The 18,234-nt window shown below is 44.7% G+C and overlaps 2 protein-coding genes across 4 annotated transcripts in view; one reads left to right on the top strand and one right to left on the bottom strand.

Moving 5' to 3' along the window:
* Window positions 1-7,212, bottom strand: part of LOC142198386 (uncharacterized) — a 312,925-nt gene extending 305,713 nt beyond the window's left edge. The window contains exons 1-2 of one of the 2 annotated variants that reach the window (XM_075269401.1): window positions 5,315-7,212; window positions 4,925-5,145 (exon numbers count right to left, since the gene is read on the bottom strand). In XM_075269401.1, the coding sequence (XP_075125502.1) occupies window positions 4,944-5,145; window positions 5,315-7,182 (2,070 nt within the window). In that variant the 5' untranslated portion in view covers window positions 7,183-7,212 and the 3' untranslated portion in view covers window positions 4,925-4,943. Of the gene's footprint in view, window positions 1-4,924 lie in introns of those variants that run through there. The other variant, XM_075269400.1, reaches the window with a different exon arrangement.
* LOC142198402 (uncharacterized) overlaps window positions 1-18,234 on the top strand; it is a 169,274-nt gene that overhangs the window by 41,411 nt on the left and 109,629 nt on the right. The gene's annotated exons all lie outside the window — the stretch shown is intronic.

Raw genomic sequence — 18,234 nt, 5'->3', positions numbered from 1 at the left:
CTGAAAGAAAACGCGTGAAGAGGACGTTCAAGAAAAAGATTGAGGCGGCGCTGGAGAGTTCTCTTGCAGCATTGGGAACGCCCCCAGTGCTGTTTGAGCGCTGGGACACGCCCCCAGTGCTGTGAGAGAACTCATTGCATATAGCCAAAAAACGGAATTTTAATCAAACGGCGGCGCAGAGAAGACAATGAAAGGTAGGAGACTAATAGACTTTCTTAAGGCTATTCTGACGTGTCAACGACAAAAAAAAGTTTTTAATAGTAGAATCCCTTTAAGCACCGCAGCCTAGCCCCTCACCCCATGTCCTCCCATGTCCACATAGTCCAGGTAACCTGTACACACACACACACCTCACCCCCGCCCCCCAGAAAGGAAAACCCCCTTCCCAAAACCTGACTACTCCCCTAAGTAATCCCACAAGGAAAAAGAACACATAAAATTTTAAATACAAATATAAACATAAATAGTAATCAAAAATAGAAATGATTTGGAGCTCACCGTGAACAGTCCCAAGTCCTTAATGGGGTGCGCCATATGGGGTAGAATTGACCTTCCCGTATCGAAGCATTTCTGCAGCGGGGACCACAACATCACCAATCACAAGAAAATTTTAGTTTTGAGAGGGAACTTCAGATCAAAGAGAGAAAGACGCATCCAGGAATGCAAATTCATGGCCCTGCTTCAGACACTAGAGTGTGGATTGAATGTGTCATAGTGCTTCCTGTCTCTTTATCGGAACGTGTGAATTGATAACGAACTGGAAGTGTTTACATTGTCTCTACCAATTACTAACAAACCCCCCCCCCCTTCCTCCTGGAATTCTAACACCCTTAGTGCCTTCTCTGTATATATATATATATATATATATATATATATATATATATATATATATATGCATCCTTCAGAAATGTTTTAAATTTACTTTGATAAAGGAGCCTAAGTGTTCCGAAACGTCAGTAATTTGTCATCATTATGAGTTAGCCATTAAAAAGGTATCAACTACTGAAGACTATCAAGTTTTTTTGTTTTTTATATTTCCAACCCACTGGCTAACACGGTACAAGAACTAACATTTTCCTTATACTACTATTTATATTGAATTACTGCGTGTTGTCACTGGTCACACGGTCTCCCGTCTTATCTTATGTATCGCTGCATATAATGTCCATATACACGATTTTACTGTCACCCTTATTCAGCACTTACCTTGGCTTGTCTGGTTTTCACTCTCCGTATTGAGCGCTCTCTTTGTATACCGCTTCTACCTTAGGATAGAGTCCGACTGAAACCGCGAGGGAGCATTATACGGCACACCATAATAGTAGAATCTTACTGGCTCCGGGCGGTCACGTGATCTCTCCATTCATGAATGAACTTTGTATACTCCTACCTCATTGGGAGGAAAGATATCGGGACACCCTCATTGGTTCATCCATACCACATGACCATACCGGATTGGATGATTGGAATTCCATAAGAAAAAACATCGGAACATCCTTATTGGTCTACATATACCACGTGATCTTACCAGATTGGATGAATGAAGTTTTTCCCGAGTGAATATGTACATGTGTATACTCTATTTATTCTATGTGACTACTGCAGGGTCATTTGTATTTCGGGATATTTTTTGAAATGTGCTAAAAAAACGACATGAACTGATACAATGTATCCAATGTGCCGCAGTTTGTAGGCGTGTCTTACCTCTATATGATTGTTATCACATGACCTTATATACCAGCCGGTTGTATTTCAGCTTAGGATGCCATGACTAAGGGACTGCGTGTCCTGTAACGCGTGGGCGTTTTTTAAATGTTTTTTCTGTCTATTCTTTTTGATATTTCTTGTAATGATTGTTGATATGGATTAAAGGACTCATTTTATGAACGTCCTCGGAGTGATGCCGATTCTTCTCTTCCTCTCTGATATAAACATAAATATAAACTTTAGAAAAGTAGTCCTGCAACTTTTTGCAAAACACCCCCTATATGCCACCTCCCCCACTTACAATTACTGATCCCGAAGGACTAAGGACAATCACTCATAGCCTCTTACCTTTACTTCTGCATGTCCAAAACAAAAAGCTTATTGTGCCAAACTAGCTCATCATCATGAAGGGAGCCAAGATATCCAGCCCTACCCTCTGACCCTACCAACCCTATCATCCCTACCCAACCTCCAGACTAGCACTTACTCTTTCCCTAACTGTCCCTTCTTTTTCCCTCACACCTCCACTAGCCCTCATTATCCCTATCCTTTCCCTCCCCTACCGTTCTATCTTACTTTGCTTTCCCTGTCAATTTCCCTCAAGGGACAGAGAAGACGAAGCCCCTCCAGAGGATGCCCCCTCCTCCGGGCTCTCGATCTTTCTTGCCTTGGCCGGGGGGGGGGGGGGGGGATGTTAAATCCCTCGGCCTCCTTGTTGTCACCTCCAACTCCCCAACACTTTCATACTGGGAAGTCAAAGAGAGACCGTCCTCTTCCTTCCTCTGCATCCTTCCCATCTCCTCAAGCAAAGCATCCTCGGCTGTCCCCCCAGCTTCAGGGTCCGACCCGTTAGGACCGGCAGCAGGAGGGAAACTCATTGCTCCCCTCATCTGCTCCCTTCTCCTCTCCAATCTTCTTGCCCTTGATGCTTGGGTCTTTCCCCTCTCCTGAGATGAGATAGCCTGCTGCCCAACACTCGCCCCTTTCCCCTCTGTAACAGTCTCCTCTCCTGTCACTTCTGGTTGGAGGTTCATGTTGGCAGCTGACCGCCAATAGTCCCTGATTGAATGACCAAGGCCACCACACAAGTGGCACCGAAGCCGGTCACAGGTAGCAGCAAGATGACCCAGATCACCGCACGTTGCACATTTCTGCGCAGTGCATGCTGCACTCAAGTGTGAGGGATCCCCACACCTATGACACAACTTTGGCTGGCCCTGGTAAAAGATGAGGATTCGATCTCTCCCCAGTAAGATCGAGGATGAAATGTGGGACACAGAGTTGCCTTCATACATTAGCTTAACCATGAAGGTCCAGGCACCCGACCATATCCCAAACCCGTCCAGCTGTAGAAGTGGAGTCCAGCAGCCACAGATTCTAAAATCCAATTTTATTTAATCCACATAAAGATAAAACATGAACATTTTCTTTTAGATAGCAATGATGTTCCCCATTGAATGGGAAAAGTGCACTGGTTGACGCGTTTCTGATGTAAAGTTCCTTAGTCGTAAAGTGAATTTCTTTATCTCGCTGTATCTCCCTAGCCAGGTCATAATGTCAAACCCTGAGAGAGACTCGTTACGGGTTCATACGGTCACTCTTGTGACTGAATCCTGGTGAGAGACAGGCCAAACGCAAAAGTTCCTGCAGGCAGGCTCCCTTTAGATGAGTTTGTAGTTGCTACAGAAGGTTTCTAAGCCCTCTGGGCGTACGACGCTAACATCGAATGTCCTGGAACCGGCCAGATGAATGAGGGCGAAGATGTCACACGCCCGGAAGCCCATCCCAAGCAGGAATTCCACGACCTCTTTCCTTGACGGGCAAGGGCCGGTTTCGTCCCACCTAAGACAGGCTACATTCCTCCAGACCGGTCCCTTGCGCGCTGGTGTAGGGAGGGACCGCTGGACCTCTCCACTGTTGTCTCGGAAAACTATCAATCCAAATCTGTCGACCCAGAATGCGAGGTTGGGGGAATGTATGAGTCCAGTAGAGATGGGCGAACCTCTGAAGATGCACTGTATTTTGGGTTCAGCCCAAAGATTTAGGTGGAATAAGTTTTTCATGAATCAGAGGTGAAATATTTATACTGTGGGGTCTCTTCAAACCTCAGAGAATATTAGGTTGAGGCCCTAGGTGTGGAAAAATAGCAAACAGTTATACCCACCATATCTCACCTCTTCTAGACATCCTTATGGTGTCCGGCGCTCCCTCTTGGTCCTCTTTTCATAAATTGCAGCCTCCTGGGTGACATCTTGTGCTTTGTAAATTCCAAGACAGAACCAGTCCAAAGTATGGATAAAAAGATCAGCGCTTACCAGCAGGATTCAGACATTAAACTTCTTTATTGGAATCAACACTACGCGTTTCGAGGCTAAGCCACCTCCTTATCTAGTGTACAGTCAGAACTGATTGCGTAGTGTTGATCTTTTTAGCCATACGTTGGACTGGTCCTGTCTTGGACTTTACCTCTTGTCGTCTCTGTGACGATGATGCAGCGGCTATTTGTATTATCTACAGGCTCGTATGGGGGTTGTGACCTTCACAACCCAAAAAGGTGAGCAGCCATGTATTTGCTTTCTGTTTTGATACTTACCTGTATCCACAGTATTACACGAGGGGCTGTTCAATGTGGTTTGTCCTTTTTTCTATATCCTCATCTTGTTCTTTGTGTCACCACTGCGGTTTCTTTTTGGGCCTCCAGGGTGACTCCAGGGTGCATAATGTCACCCAGGAGGATGGTGCAAAGATACCCAGAAGTGGTGAAGGAAGGGGAGTATATCTGTTAATTTTTTTTACACCTCCTCTGGGCCTCCACCTATTTCACATCTGGTTTGCAGGTTGCAAAACGCCAAAGTTTTGGATTTAATGCAAAACTTTTGGAAAATTCTAGTAAGAAAAAGTGAAGTTCATGGTGACGGTTACTGTAGAAAACAAGGCTCTTCTCTTCTCCGTTATACCCACCAAATTTTTCCTCCATTGATCTCAGTCACGCATGATTAGGGTTGAGCGTTCAGATCCCGATCAGCGATCGACCAAATTTCATGATCACGATTAGCTGTAAAATGATCAGATATAGGATTTTAAAATCGATCTTGAAATCTCAAGATCAGTCAACCCTACACAGGATGATTCTACCCAAATATAAACTCTTATTAACTGGATAATGTTTTTGTAGAACCTGATGGGTTACAAAAAAAATTAGCATTTCCAACATTTCTAACAAGACTATGGCCTTTTTAAAAATTTCCCTCATACAGAACATCATTATGGTTTCTCTGCCATGTGAAATCTTTTATGTTTAACAAAGTATGATTGATCTCTGAAACATTTCCCACATTCTGCACATGAATATGGCTTCTCTCCTGTGTGAGTTCTCTGATGTACGACAAGACGTCTTCTTTCCATAAAACATTTCCCACATTCTGAGCATGAATATGGCTTCTCTCCTGTGTGAGTTCTCTGATGTACGACAAGACGTCTTCTTTCCATAAAACATTTCCCACATTCTGAGCATGAATACGGCTTATATCCTGTGTGACTTGTCTCATGTTTAACAAGAGTTGATTTGTACATAAAACATTTTCCACAATCCGCACATGAGTATGGCTTCTCTCCTGTGTGAATTCTCTGATGTTTAACAAAGTATGATTGATCTCTGAAACATTTCCCACATTCTGCACATGAATATGGCTTCTCTCCTGTGTGACATCTCTCATGTATAACAAGACTTGATTTGTCTGGAAAACATTTCCCACATTCTGAGCAGGAATACGGCTTCTCTCCGGTGTGAATTCTCTCATGTATAACAAGATGTGATTTCTGAGTAAACCATTTGCCACATTCTGAACATGAATATGGCTTCTCTCCTGTGTGACTTCTCTGATGTACAACAAGATGTCTTTTTACCATAAAACATTTCCCACATTCTGAGCAGGAATACGGCTTCTCTCCGGTGTGAATTCTCTCATGTATAACAAGATGTGATTTCTGAGTAAAACATTTGCCACATTCTGAACATGAATATGGCTTATCTCCTGTGTGACCTCTTTCATGTGTAACAAGATTTGCTTTCTCTGTAAAACATTTCCCACATTCTGCACATGAATATGGCTTCTCTCCTGTGTGAATTCTCTCATGATTAACAAGGCTTACTTTCTCTGTAAAACCCTTTCCACATTCTGAACATGAATACGGCTTCTCTCCGGTGTGAATTCTCTGATGTACAACAAGATGGTTTTTTACCATAAAACATTTCCCACATTCTGAGCAGGAATACGGCTTGTCTCCGGTGTGAATTCTCTCATGTATAACAAGATGTGATTTCTGAGTAAAACATTTGCCACATTCTGAACATGAATATGGCTTATCTCCTGTGTGACTTCTCTGATGTACAACAAGATGTCTTTTTACCATAAAACATTTCCCACATTCTGAGCAGGAATACGGCTTGTCTCCGGTGTGAATTCTCTCATGTATAACAAGATGTGATTTCTGAGTAAAACATTTGCCACATTCTGAACATGAATATGGCTTATCTCCTGTGTGCCCTCTTTCATGTGTAACAAGATTTGCTTTCTCTGTAAAACATTTCCCACATTCTGCACATGAATATGGTTTCTCTCCTGTGTGAATTCTCTCATGTTTAACAAGGCTTACTTTCTCTGTAAAACCCTTTCCACATTTTGAACATGAATACGGCTTCTCTCCGGTGTGAATTCTCTTATGTGTAACAAGATGTGATTTCTGAGTAAAACATTTGCCACATTCTGAACATGAATATGGCTTCTCTCCTGTGTGAATTCTCTCATGTTTAACAAGGCTTCCTTTCTCTGTAAAACCCTTTCCACATTCTGAACATGAATATGGCTTATCTCCTGTGTGACCTCTTTCATGTGTAACAAGATTTGCTTTCTCTGTAAAACATTTCCCACATTCTGCACATGAATATGGCTTCTCTCCTGTGTGAATTCTCTCATGTTTAACAAGGTTTACTTTATCTGTAAAACCCTTTCCACATTCTGAACATGAATACGGCTTCTCTCCGGTGTGAATTCTCTTATGTGTAACAAGATGTGATTTCTGAGTAAAACATTTGCCACATTCTGAACATGAATATGGCTTCTCTCCTGTGTGAACTCTCTCATGTTTAACAAGGCTTCCTTTCTTTGTAAAACCCTTTCCACATTCTGAACATGAATATGGCTTCTCTCCTGTGTGATTCATTTTGTGTCTAATGAGATTTGCTCTTTGTGCAAAATCTTTTCCACATTCATCACATTTATATCTTCTCCCCCCTTTCTTCCTGGTACTTGTGGTCACAGTCTGTGCTTGGTCAGAAGGTTCCTCATGATTGGGGGGATTATATGATGGATCTGTACTGTGATGTCCTGGATGTACATTAGGGGTAATGAGGTTTTCTCCTGAGGAGCGCTCCATCATATCTTCATCTTCTCCTTTATCACTTACTGATAACATGACGTTTCCCTCAGAGATCGCACTGGGATTTTCTGTAGGAGTAAAAATGGATTTAGTGATTTATTTATTTTTTTTTAACATACAAAGTAAAGAAATTTATAACAATCTTATAAGGAAAACAAACATGTAGATTTTGATATAAATTATAATATATCAGTGACATAGCCCGGAGATACTGAGACTTTTATAGGTACCAGCCCTTCTACATTTGACCCAGTTTTCTTCTTCATAGCCATGTGATTAGAATACACTTTTTATGCACTTCATGATTTTTCGCTCATGGAGGGGACCACAATTAGGCCCGTACACCAGTGGGTTCCATTGAATATCCCAGCACTTGGCTTAGGAAAATCAAACATACAGAGTTACTCAATGGACAGGTCTGGTCACAAGTCCCTTCATCTGTGTCCATGATGGGACTGAAACATTGCATAGTGGAAATTACTATACACAAGGGTGCGGTGATGATGGGTATATAGCGGTATATTAGTAAGGGGCCTGGACTATACACAAGGGGGCGGTGATGATGGGTATATAGCAGTATATTAGTAAGGGGCCTGGACTATACACAAGGGTGCGGTGATGATGGGTATATAGCGGTATATTAGTAAGGGGCCTGGACTATACACAAGGGTGCGGTGATGATGGGTATATAGCAGTATATTAGTAAGGGGCCTGGACTATACACAGGGGTGCGGTGATGATGGGTATATAGCAGTATATTAGTAAGGGGCCTGGACTATACACAAGGGTGCGGTGATGATGGGTATATAGCGGTATATTAGTAAGGGGCCTGGACTATACACAAGGGGGCGGTGATGATGGGTATATAGCAGTATATTAGTAAGGGGCCTGGACTATACACAAGGGTGCGGTGATGATGGGTATATAGCGGTATATTAGTAAGGGGCCTGGACTATACACAAGGGGGCGGTGATGATGGGTATATAGCAGTATATTAGTAAGGGGCCTGGACTATACACAAGGGTGCGGTGATGATGGGTATATAGCAGTATATTAGTAAGGGGTCTGGACTATACACAAGGGTGCGGTGATGATGGGTATATAGTGGTATATTAGTAAGGGGCCTGGACTATACACAGGGGTGCGGTGATGATGGGTATATAGTGGTATATTAGTAAGGGGTCTGGACTATACACAAGGGTGCGGTGATGATGGGTATATAGCGGTATATTAGTAAGGGGCCTGGACTATACACAAGGGGGCGGTGATGATGGGTATATAGCAGTATATTAGTAAGGGGCCTGGACTATACACAAGGGTGCGGTGATGGATGATGGGTATATAGCGGTATATTAGTAAGGGGCCTGGACTATACACAAGGGTGCGGTGATGATAGGTATATAGCAGTATATTAGTAAGGGGCCTGGACTATACACAAGGGTGCGGTGATGGATGATGGGTATATAGCGGTATATTAGTAAGGGGCCTGGACTATACACAGGGGTGCGGTGATGATGGGTATATAGCGGTATATTAGTAAGGGGCCTGGACTATACACAAGGGTGCGGTGATGATGGGTATATAGCGGTATATTAGTAAGGGGCCTGGACTATACACAAGGGTGAGGTGATGATGGGTATATAGCGGTATATTAGTAAGGGGCCTGGACTATACACAAGGGTGCGGTGATGATGGGTATATAGCGGTATATTAGTAAGGGGCCTGGACTATACACAAGGGTGCGGTGATGATGGGTATATAGCGGTATATTAGTAAGGGGCCTGGACTATACACTAGGGTGCGGTGATGGATGATGGGTATATAGCGGTATATTAGTAAGGGGTCTGGACTATACACAGGGGTGCGGTGATGATGGGTATATAGCAGTATATTAGTAAGGGGTCTGGACTATACACAAGGGTGCGGTGATGATGGGTATATAGCAGTATATTAGTAAGGGGCCTGGACTATACACAGGGGTGCGGTGATGATGGGTATATAGCAGTATATTAGTAAGGGGCCTGGACTATACACAGGGGTGCGGTGATGATGGGTATATAGCAGTATATTAGTAAGGGGTCTGGACTATACACAAGGGTGCGGTGATGATGGGTATATAGCGGTATATTAGTAAGGGGCCTGGACTATACACAGGGGTGCGGTGATGATGGGTATATAGCAGTATATTAGTAAGGAGCCTGGACTATACACAAGGGTGCGGTGATGATGGGTATATAGCAGTATATTAGTAAGGGGCCTGGACTATACACAAGGGTGCGGAGATGATGGGTATATAGCGGTATCTTAGTAAGGGGTCTGGACTATACACAGGGGTGCGGTGATGATGGGTATATAGCAGTATATTAGTAAGGGGCCTGGACTATACACAGGGGGCGGTGATGATGGGTATATAGCAGTATATTAGTAAGGGGTCTGGACTATACACAAGGGTGCGGTGATGGATGATGGGTAAATAGCGGTATATTAGTAAGGAGCCTAGACTATACACAAGGGTGTGGTGATGATGGGTATATAGCAGTATATTAGTAAGGAGCCTGGACTGTACACAAGGGTGCGGTGATGATGGGTATATAGCAGTATATTAGTAAGGAGCCTGGACTATACACAGGGGTGCGGTGATGATGGGTATATAGCAGTATATTAGTAAGGAGCCTGGACTATACACAGGGGTGCGGTGATGATGGGTATATAGCGGTATATTAGTAAGGAGCCTGGACTATACACAAGGGTGCGGTGATGATGGGTATATAGCGGTATATTAGTAAGGAGCCTGGACTATACACAGGGGTGCGGTGATGATGGGTATATAGCGGTATATTAGTAAGGGGCCTGGACTATACACAGGGGTGCGGTGATGATGGGTATATAGCAGTATATTAGTAAGGGGCCTGGACTATACACAAGGGTGCAGTGATGATGGGTATATAGCGGTATATTAGTAAGGGGCCTGGACTATACACAAGGGGGCGGTGATGATGGGTATATAGCAGTATATTAGTAAGGAGCCTGGACTATACACAAGGGTGCGGTGATGATGGGTATATAGCGGTATATTAGTAAGGGGTCTGGACTATACACAGGGGTGCGGTGATGATGGGTATATAGCAGTATATTAGTAAGGGGCCTGGACTATACACAAGGGTGCGGTGATGATGGGTATATAGCGGTATATTAGTAAGGGGCCTGGACTATAAACAAGGGTGCGGTGATGATGAGTATATAGCAGTATATTAGTAAGGGGCCTGGACTATACACAAGGGTGCGGTGATGATGGGTATATAGCGGTATCTTAGTAAGGGGTCTGGACTATACACAGGGGTGCGGTGATGATGGGTATATAGCAGTATATTAGTAAGGGGCCTGGACTATATACAAGGGTGCGGTGATGATGGGTATATAGCAGTATATTAGTAAGGGGCCTGGACTATACACAAGGGTGCAGTGATGGATGATGGGTATATAGCAGTATATTAGTAAGGGGCCTGGACTATACACAGGGGTGCGGTGATGATGGGCATATAGCGGTATATTAGTAAGGGGCCTGGACTATACACAGGGGTGCGGTGATGATGGGCATATAGCGGTATATTAGTAAGGGGCCTGGACTATACACAGGGGTGCGGTGATGATGGGCATATAGCAGTATATTAGTAAGGAGCCTGGACTATACACAAGGGTGCGGTGATGATGGGTATATAGCGGTATATTAGTAAGGGGCCTGGACTATAAACAAGGGTGCGGTGATGATGAGTATATAGCAGTATATTAGTAAGGGGCCTGGACTATACACAAGGGTGCGGTGATGGATGATGGGTATATAGCGGTATATATTAGTAAGGGTTCTGGACTATACACAGGGGTGCGGTGATGATGGGTATATAGCGGTATATTAGTAAGGGGCCTGGACTATACACAGGGGTGCGGTGATGATGGGTATATAGCAGTATATTAGTAAGGGGCCTGGACTATACACAGGGGGCGGTGATGATGGGTATATAGCAGTATATTAGTAAGGGGTCTGGACTATACACAAGGGTGCGGAGATGATGGGTATATAGCGGTATATTAGTAAGGGGCCTGGACTATACACAAGGGTGCGGAGATGATGGGTATATAGCGGTATATTAGTAAGGGGCCTGGACTATACACAAGGGTGCGGTGATGATGGGTATATAGCAGTATATTAGTAAGGGGCCTGGACTATACACAAGGGGCGGTGATGATGGGTATATAGCAGTATATTAGTAAGGGGCCTGGACTATACACAAGGGGGCGGTGATGATGGGTATATAGCAGTATATTAGTAAGGGGCCTGGACTATACACAAGGGGCGGTGATGATGGGTATATAGCGGTATATTAGTAAGGAGCCTGGACTATACACAAGGGTGCGGTGATGATGGGTATATAGCGGTATATCAGTAAGGGGTCTGGACTATACACAAGGGTGCGGTGATGATGGGAATATAGCGGTATATCAGTAAGGGGTCTGGACTATACACAAGGATGCGGTGATGATGGGTATATAGCAGTATATCAGTAAGGGGCGTGGACTATACACAAGGGTGCGGTGATGATGGGTATATAGCGGTATATTAGTAAGGGGCCTGGACTATACACAAGGGTGCGGTGATGATGGGTATATAGCGGTATATTAGTAAGGGGCCTGGACTATACACAAGGGGGCGGTGATGATGGGTATATAGCGGTATATTAGTAAGGAGCCTGGACTATACACAAGGGTGCGGTAATGATGGGTATATAGCGGTATATTAGTAAGGGGCCTGGATTATACACAAGGGTGCGGTGATGATGGGTATATAGCAGTATATTAGTAAGGGGCCTGGATTATACACAAGGGTGCGGTGATGATGGGTATATAGCGGTATATTAGTAAGGGGCCTGGACTATACACAAGGGTGCGGTGATGATGGGTATATAGCAGTATATTAGTAAGGGGCCTGGACTATACACAAGGGTGCGGTGATGATGAGTATATAGCGGTATATTAGTAAGGAGCCTGGACTATACACAAGGGTGCGGTGATGATGGGTATATAGCGGTATATTAGTAAGGAGCCTGGACTATACACAAGGGTGCGGTGATGATGGGTATATAGCGGTATATTAGTAAGGGGCCTGGACTATACACAAGGGTGCGGTGATGATGGGTATATAGCAGTATATTAGTAAGGGGCCTGGACTATACACAAGGGTGCGGTGATGATGAGTATATAGCGGTATATTAGTAAGGAGCCTGGACTATACACAAGGGTGCGGTGATGATGGGTATATAGCGGTATATTAGTAAGGAGCCTGGACTATACACAAGGGTGCGGTGATGATGGGTATATAGCGGTATATTAGTAAGGGGCCTGGACTATACACAAGGGTGCGGTGATGATGGGTATATAGCAGTATATTAGTAAGGGGTCTGGACTATACACAAGGGTGCGGTGATGATGGGTATATAGCGGTATATTAGTAAGGAGCCTGGACTATACACAAGGGTACGGTGATGATGGGTATATAGCAGTATATTAGTAAGGAGCCTGGACTATACACAAGGGTACGGTGATGATGGGTATATAGCAGTATATTAGTAAGGAGCCTGGACTATACACAAGGGTGCGGTGATGGATGATGGGTATATAGCGGTATATTAGTAAGGGGCCTGGACTATACACAAGGGTGCGGTGATGATGGGTATATAGCGGTATATTAGTAAGGGGCCTGGACTATACACAAGGGTGCGGTGATGGATGATGGGTATATAGCAGTATATTAGTAAGGAGCCTGGACTATACACAAGGGTACGGTGATGATGGGTATATAGCAGTATATTAGTAAGGAGCCTGGACTATACACAAGGGTGCGGTGATGGATGATGGGTATATAGCGGTATATTAGTAAGGGGCCTGGACTATCCACAAGGGTGCGGTGATGGATGATGGGTATATAGCGGTATATTAGTAAGGGGCCTGGACTATACACAAGGGGGCAGTGATGATGGGTATATAGCAGTATATTAGTAAGGGGCCTGGACTATACACAGGGGTGCGGTGATGATGGGTATATAGCAGTATATTAGTAAGGGGCCTGGACTATACACAAGGGGGCGGTGATGATGGGTATATAGCAGTATATTAGTAAGGGGCCTGGACTATACACAAGGGTGCGGTGATGATGGGTATATAGCAGTATATTAGTAAGGGGCCTGGACTATACACAAGGGGGCGGTGATGATGGGTATATAGCGGTATATTAGTAAGGGGCCTGGACTATACACAAGGGGGCGGTGATGATGGGTATATAGCGGTATATTAGTAAGGAGCCTGGACTATACACAAGGGTGCGGTGATGATGGGTATATAGCGGTATATCAGTAAGGGGCCTGGACTATACACAAGGGTGCGGTGATGATGGGTATATAGCGGTATATTAGTAAGGGGCCTGGACTATACACAAGGGTGCGGTGATGATGGGTATATAGCAGTATATTAGTAAGGGGCCTGGACTATACACAGGGGTGCGGTGATGATGGGTATATAGCAGTATATTAGTAAGGGGCCTGGACTATACACAAGGGGGCGGTGATGATGGGTATATAGCAGTATATTAGTAAAGGGCCTGGACTATACACAAGGGGGCGGTGATGATGGGTATATAGCAGTATATTAGTAAAGGGCCTGGACTATACACAAGGGTGCGGTGATGATGGGTATATAGCGGTATATTAGTAAGGGGTCTGGACTATACACAAGGGGGCGGTGATGATGGGTATATAGCAGTATATTAGTAAAGGGCCTGGACTATACACAAGGGGGCGGTGATGATGGGTATATAGCAGTATATTAGTAAAGGGCCTGGACTATACACAAGGGTGCGGTGATGATGGGTATATAGCGGTATATTAGTAAGGGGTCTGGACTATACACAAGGGGGCGGTGATGATGGGTATATAGTGGTATATTAGTAAGGGGTCTGGACTATACACAAGGGGGCGGTGATGATGGGTATATAGCAGTATATTAGTAAGGGGCCTGGACTTTACACAAGGGTGCGGTGATGATGGGTATATAGCGGTATATTAGTAAGGGGCCTGGACTATACACAAGGGGGCGGTGATGATGGGTATATAGCAGTATATTAGTAAGGGGCCTGGACTATACACAAGGGTGCGGTGATGATGGGTATATAGCAGTATATTAGTAAGGGGTCTGGACTATACACAAGGGTGCGGTGATGATGGGTATATAGTGGTATATTAGTAAGGGGCCTGGACTATACACAGGGGTGCGGTGATGATGGGTATATAGTGGTATATTAGTAAGGGGTCTGGACTATACACAAGGGTGCGGTGATGATGGGTATATAGCGGTATATTAGTAAGGGGCCTGGACTATACACAAGGGGGCGGTGATGATGGGTATATAGCAGTATATTAGTAAGGGGCCTGGACTATACACAAGGGTGCGGTGATGGATGATGGGTATATAGCGGTATATTAGTAAGGGGCCTGGACTATACACAAGGGTGCGGTGATGATGGGTATATAGCAGTATATTAGTAAGGGGCCTGGACTATACACAAGGGTGCGGTGATGGATGATGGGTATATAGCGGTATATTAGTAAGGGGCCTGGACTATACACAGGGGTGCGGTGATGATGGGTATATAGCGGTATATTAGTAAGGGGCCTGGACTATACACAAGGGTGCGGTGATGATGGGTATATAGCAGTATATTAGTAAGGGGCCTGGACTATACACAAGGGTGAGGTGATGATGGGTATATAGCGGTATATTAGTAAGGGGCCTGGACTATACACAAGGGTGCGGTGATGATGGGTATATAGCGGTATATTAGTAAGGGGCCTGGACTATACACAAGGGTGCGGTGATGATGGGTATATAGCGGTATATTAGTAAGGGGCCTGGACTATATACTAGGGTGCGGTGATGGATGATGGGTATATAGCGGTATATTAGTAAGGGGTCTGGACTATACACAGGGGTGCGGTGATGATGGGTATATAGCAGTATATTAGTAAGGGGTCTGGACTATACACAAGGGTGCGGTGATGATGGGTATATAGCAGTATATTAGTAAGGGGCCTGGACTATACACAGGGGTGCGGTGATGATGGGTATATAGCAGTATATTAGTAAGGGGCCTGGACTATACACAGGGGTGCGGTGATGATGGGTATATAGCAGTATATTAGTAAGGGGTCTGGACTATACACAAGGGGGCGGTGATGATGGGTATATAGCGGTATATTAGTAAGGAGCCTGGACTATACACAAGGGGGCGGTGATGATGGGTATATAGCGGTATATTAGTAAGGAGCCTGGACTATACACAAGGGTGCGGTGATGATGGGTATATAGCGGTATATCAGTAAGGGGCCTGGACTATACACAAGGGTGCGGTGATGATGGGTATATAGCGGTATATTAGTAAGGGGCCTGGACTATACACAAGGGTGCGGTGATGATGGGTATATAGCAGTATATTAGTAAGGGGCCTGGACTATACACAGGGGTGCGGTGATGATGGGTATATAGCAGTATATTAGTAAGGGGCCTGGACTATACACAAGGGGGCGGTGATGATGGGTATATAGCAGTATATTAGTAAAGGGCCTGGACTATACACAAGGGGGCGGTGATGATGGGTATATAGCAGTATATTAGTAAAGGGCCTGGACTATACACAAGGGTGCGGTGATGATGGGTATATAGCGGTATATTAGTAAGGGGTCTGGACTATACACAAGGGGGCGGTGATGATGGGTATATAGTGGTATATTAGTAAGGGGTCTGGACTATACACAAGGGGGCGGTGATGATGGGTATATAGCAGTATATTAGTAAGGGGCCTGGACTTTACACAAGGGTGCGGTGATGATGGGTATATAGCGGTATATTAGTAAGGGGCCTGGACTATACACAAGGGGGCGGTGATGATGGGTATATAGCAGTATATTAGTAAGGGGCCTGGACTATACACAAGGGTGCGGTGATGATGGGTATATAGCAGTATATTAGTAAGGGGTCTGGACTATACACAAGGGTGCGGTGATGATGGGTATATAGTGGTATATTAGTAAGGGGCCTGGACTATACACAGGGGTGCGGTGATGATGGGTATATAGTGGTATATTAGTAAGGGGTCTGGACTATACACAAGGGTGCGGTGATGATGGGTATATAGCGGTATATTAGTAAGGGGCCTGGACTATACACAAGGGGGCGGTGATGATGGGTATATAGCAGTATATTAGTAAGGGGCCTGGACTATACACAAGGGTGCGGTGATGGATGATGGGTATATAGCGGTATATTAGTAAGGGGCCTGGACTATACACAAGGGTGCGGTGATGATGGGTATATAGCAGTATATTAGTAAGGGGCCTGGACTATACACAAGGGTGCGGTGATGGATGATGGGTATATAGCGGTATATTAGTAAGGGGCCTGGACTATACACAGGGGTGCGGTGATGATGGGTATATAGCGGTATATTAGTAAGGGGCCTGGACTATACACAAGGGTGCGGTGATGATGGGTATATAGCAGTATATTAGTAAGGGGCCTGGACTATACACAAGGGTGAGGTGATGATGGGTATATAGCGGTATATTAGTAAGGGGCCTGGACTATACACAAGGGTGCGGTGATGATGGGTATATAGCGGTATATTAGTAAGGGGCCTGGACTATACACAAGGGTGCGGTGATGATGGGTATATAGCGGTATATTAGTAAGGGGCCTGGACTATACACTAGGGTGCGGTGATGGATGATGGGTATATAGCGGTATATTAGTAAGGGGTCTGGACTATACACAGGGGTGCGGTGATGATGGGTATATAGCAGTATATTAGTAAGGGGTCTGGACTATACACAAGGGTGCGGTGATGATGGGTATATAGCAGTATATTAGTAAGGGGCCTGGACTATACACAGGGGTGCGGTGATGATGGGTATATAGCAGTATATTAGTAAGGGGTCTGGACTATACACAAGGGTGCGGTGATGATGGGTATATAGCAGTATATTAGTAAGGGGCCTGGACTATACACAAGGGTGCGGTGATGATGGGTATATAGCGGTATCTTAGTAAGGGGTCTGGACTATACACAGGGGTGCGGTGATGATGGGTATATAGCAGTATATTAGTAAGGGGCCTGAACTATACACAGGGGTGCGGTGATGATGGGCATATAGCAGTATATTAGTAAGGGGCCTGGACTATACACAAGGGTGCGGTGATGATGGGCATATAGCAGTATATTAGTAAGGGGCCTGGACTATACACAGGGGGCGGTGATGATGGGTATATAGCAGTATATTAGTAAGGGGTCTGGACTATACACAAGGGTGCGGTGATGGATGATGGGTAAATAGCGGTATATTAGTAAGGAGCCTAGACTATACACAAGGGTGTGGTGATGATGGGTATATAGCAGTATATTAGTAAGGAGCCTGGACTATACACAAGGGTGTGGTGATGATGGGTATATAGCAGTATATTAGTAAGGAGCCTGGACTATACACAGGGGTGCGGTGATGATGGGTATATAGCGGTATATTAGTAAGGGGCCTGGACTATACACAGGGGTGCGGTGATGATGGGTATATAGCAGTATATTAGTAAGGGGCCTGGACTATACACAAGGGTGCAGTGATGATGGGTATATAGCGGTATATTAGTAAGGGGCCTGGACTATACACAAGGGGGCGGTGATGATGGGTATATAGCAGTATATTAGTAAGGAGCCTGGACTATACACAAGGGTGCGGTGATGATGGGTATATAGCGGTATATTAGTAAGGGGTCTGGACTATACACAGGGGTGCGGTGATGATGGGTATATAGCAGTATATTAGTAAGGGGTCTGGACTATACACAGGGGTGCGGTGATGATGGGTATATAGCAGTATATTAGTAAGGGGCCTGGACTATACACAAGGGTGCGGTGATGATGGGTATATAGCGGTATATTAGTAAGGGGCCTGGACTATAAACAAGGGTGCGGTGATGATGAGTATATAGCAGTAT

The sequence above is a fragment of the Leptodactylus fuscus genome, chromosome 3, assembly GCF_031893055.1.
Source record: "Leptodactylus fuscus isolate aLepFus1 chromosome 3, aLepFus1.hap2, whole genome shotgun sequence".
Classification (NCBI taxonomy): domain Eukaryota; kingdom Metazoa; phylum Chordata; class Amphibia; order Anura; family Leptodactylidae; genus Leptodactylus; species Leptodactylus fuscus.
The sequence above is the reverse complement of the archived record's forward strand: the minus strand, read 5'-3'. Positions and strand labels throughout refer to the sequence as shown.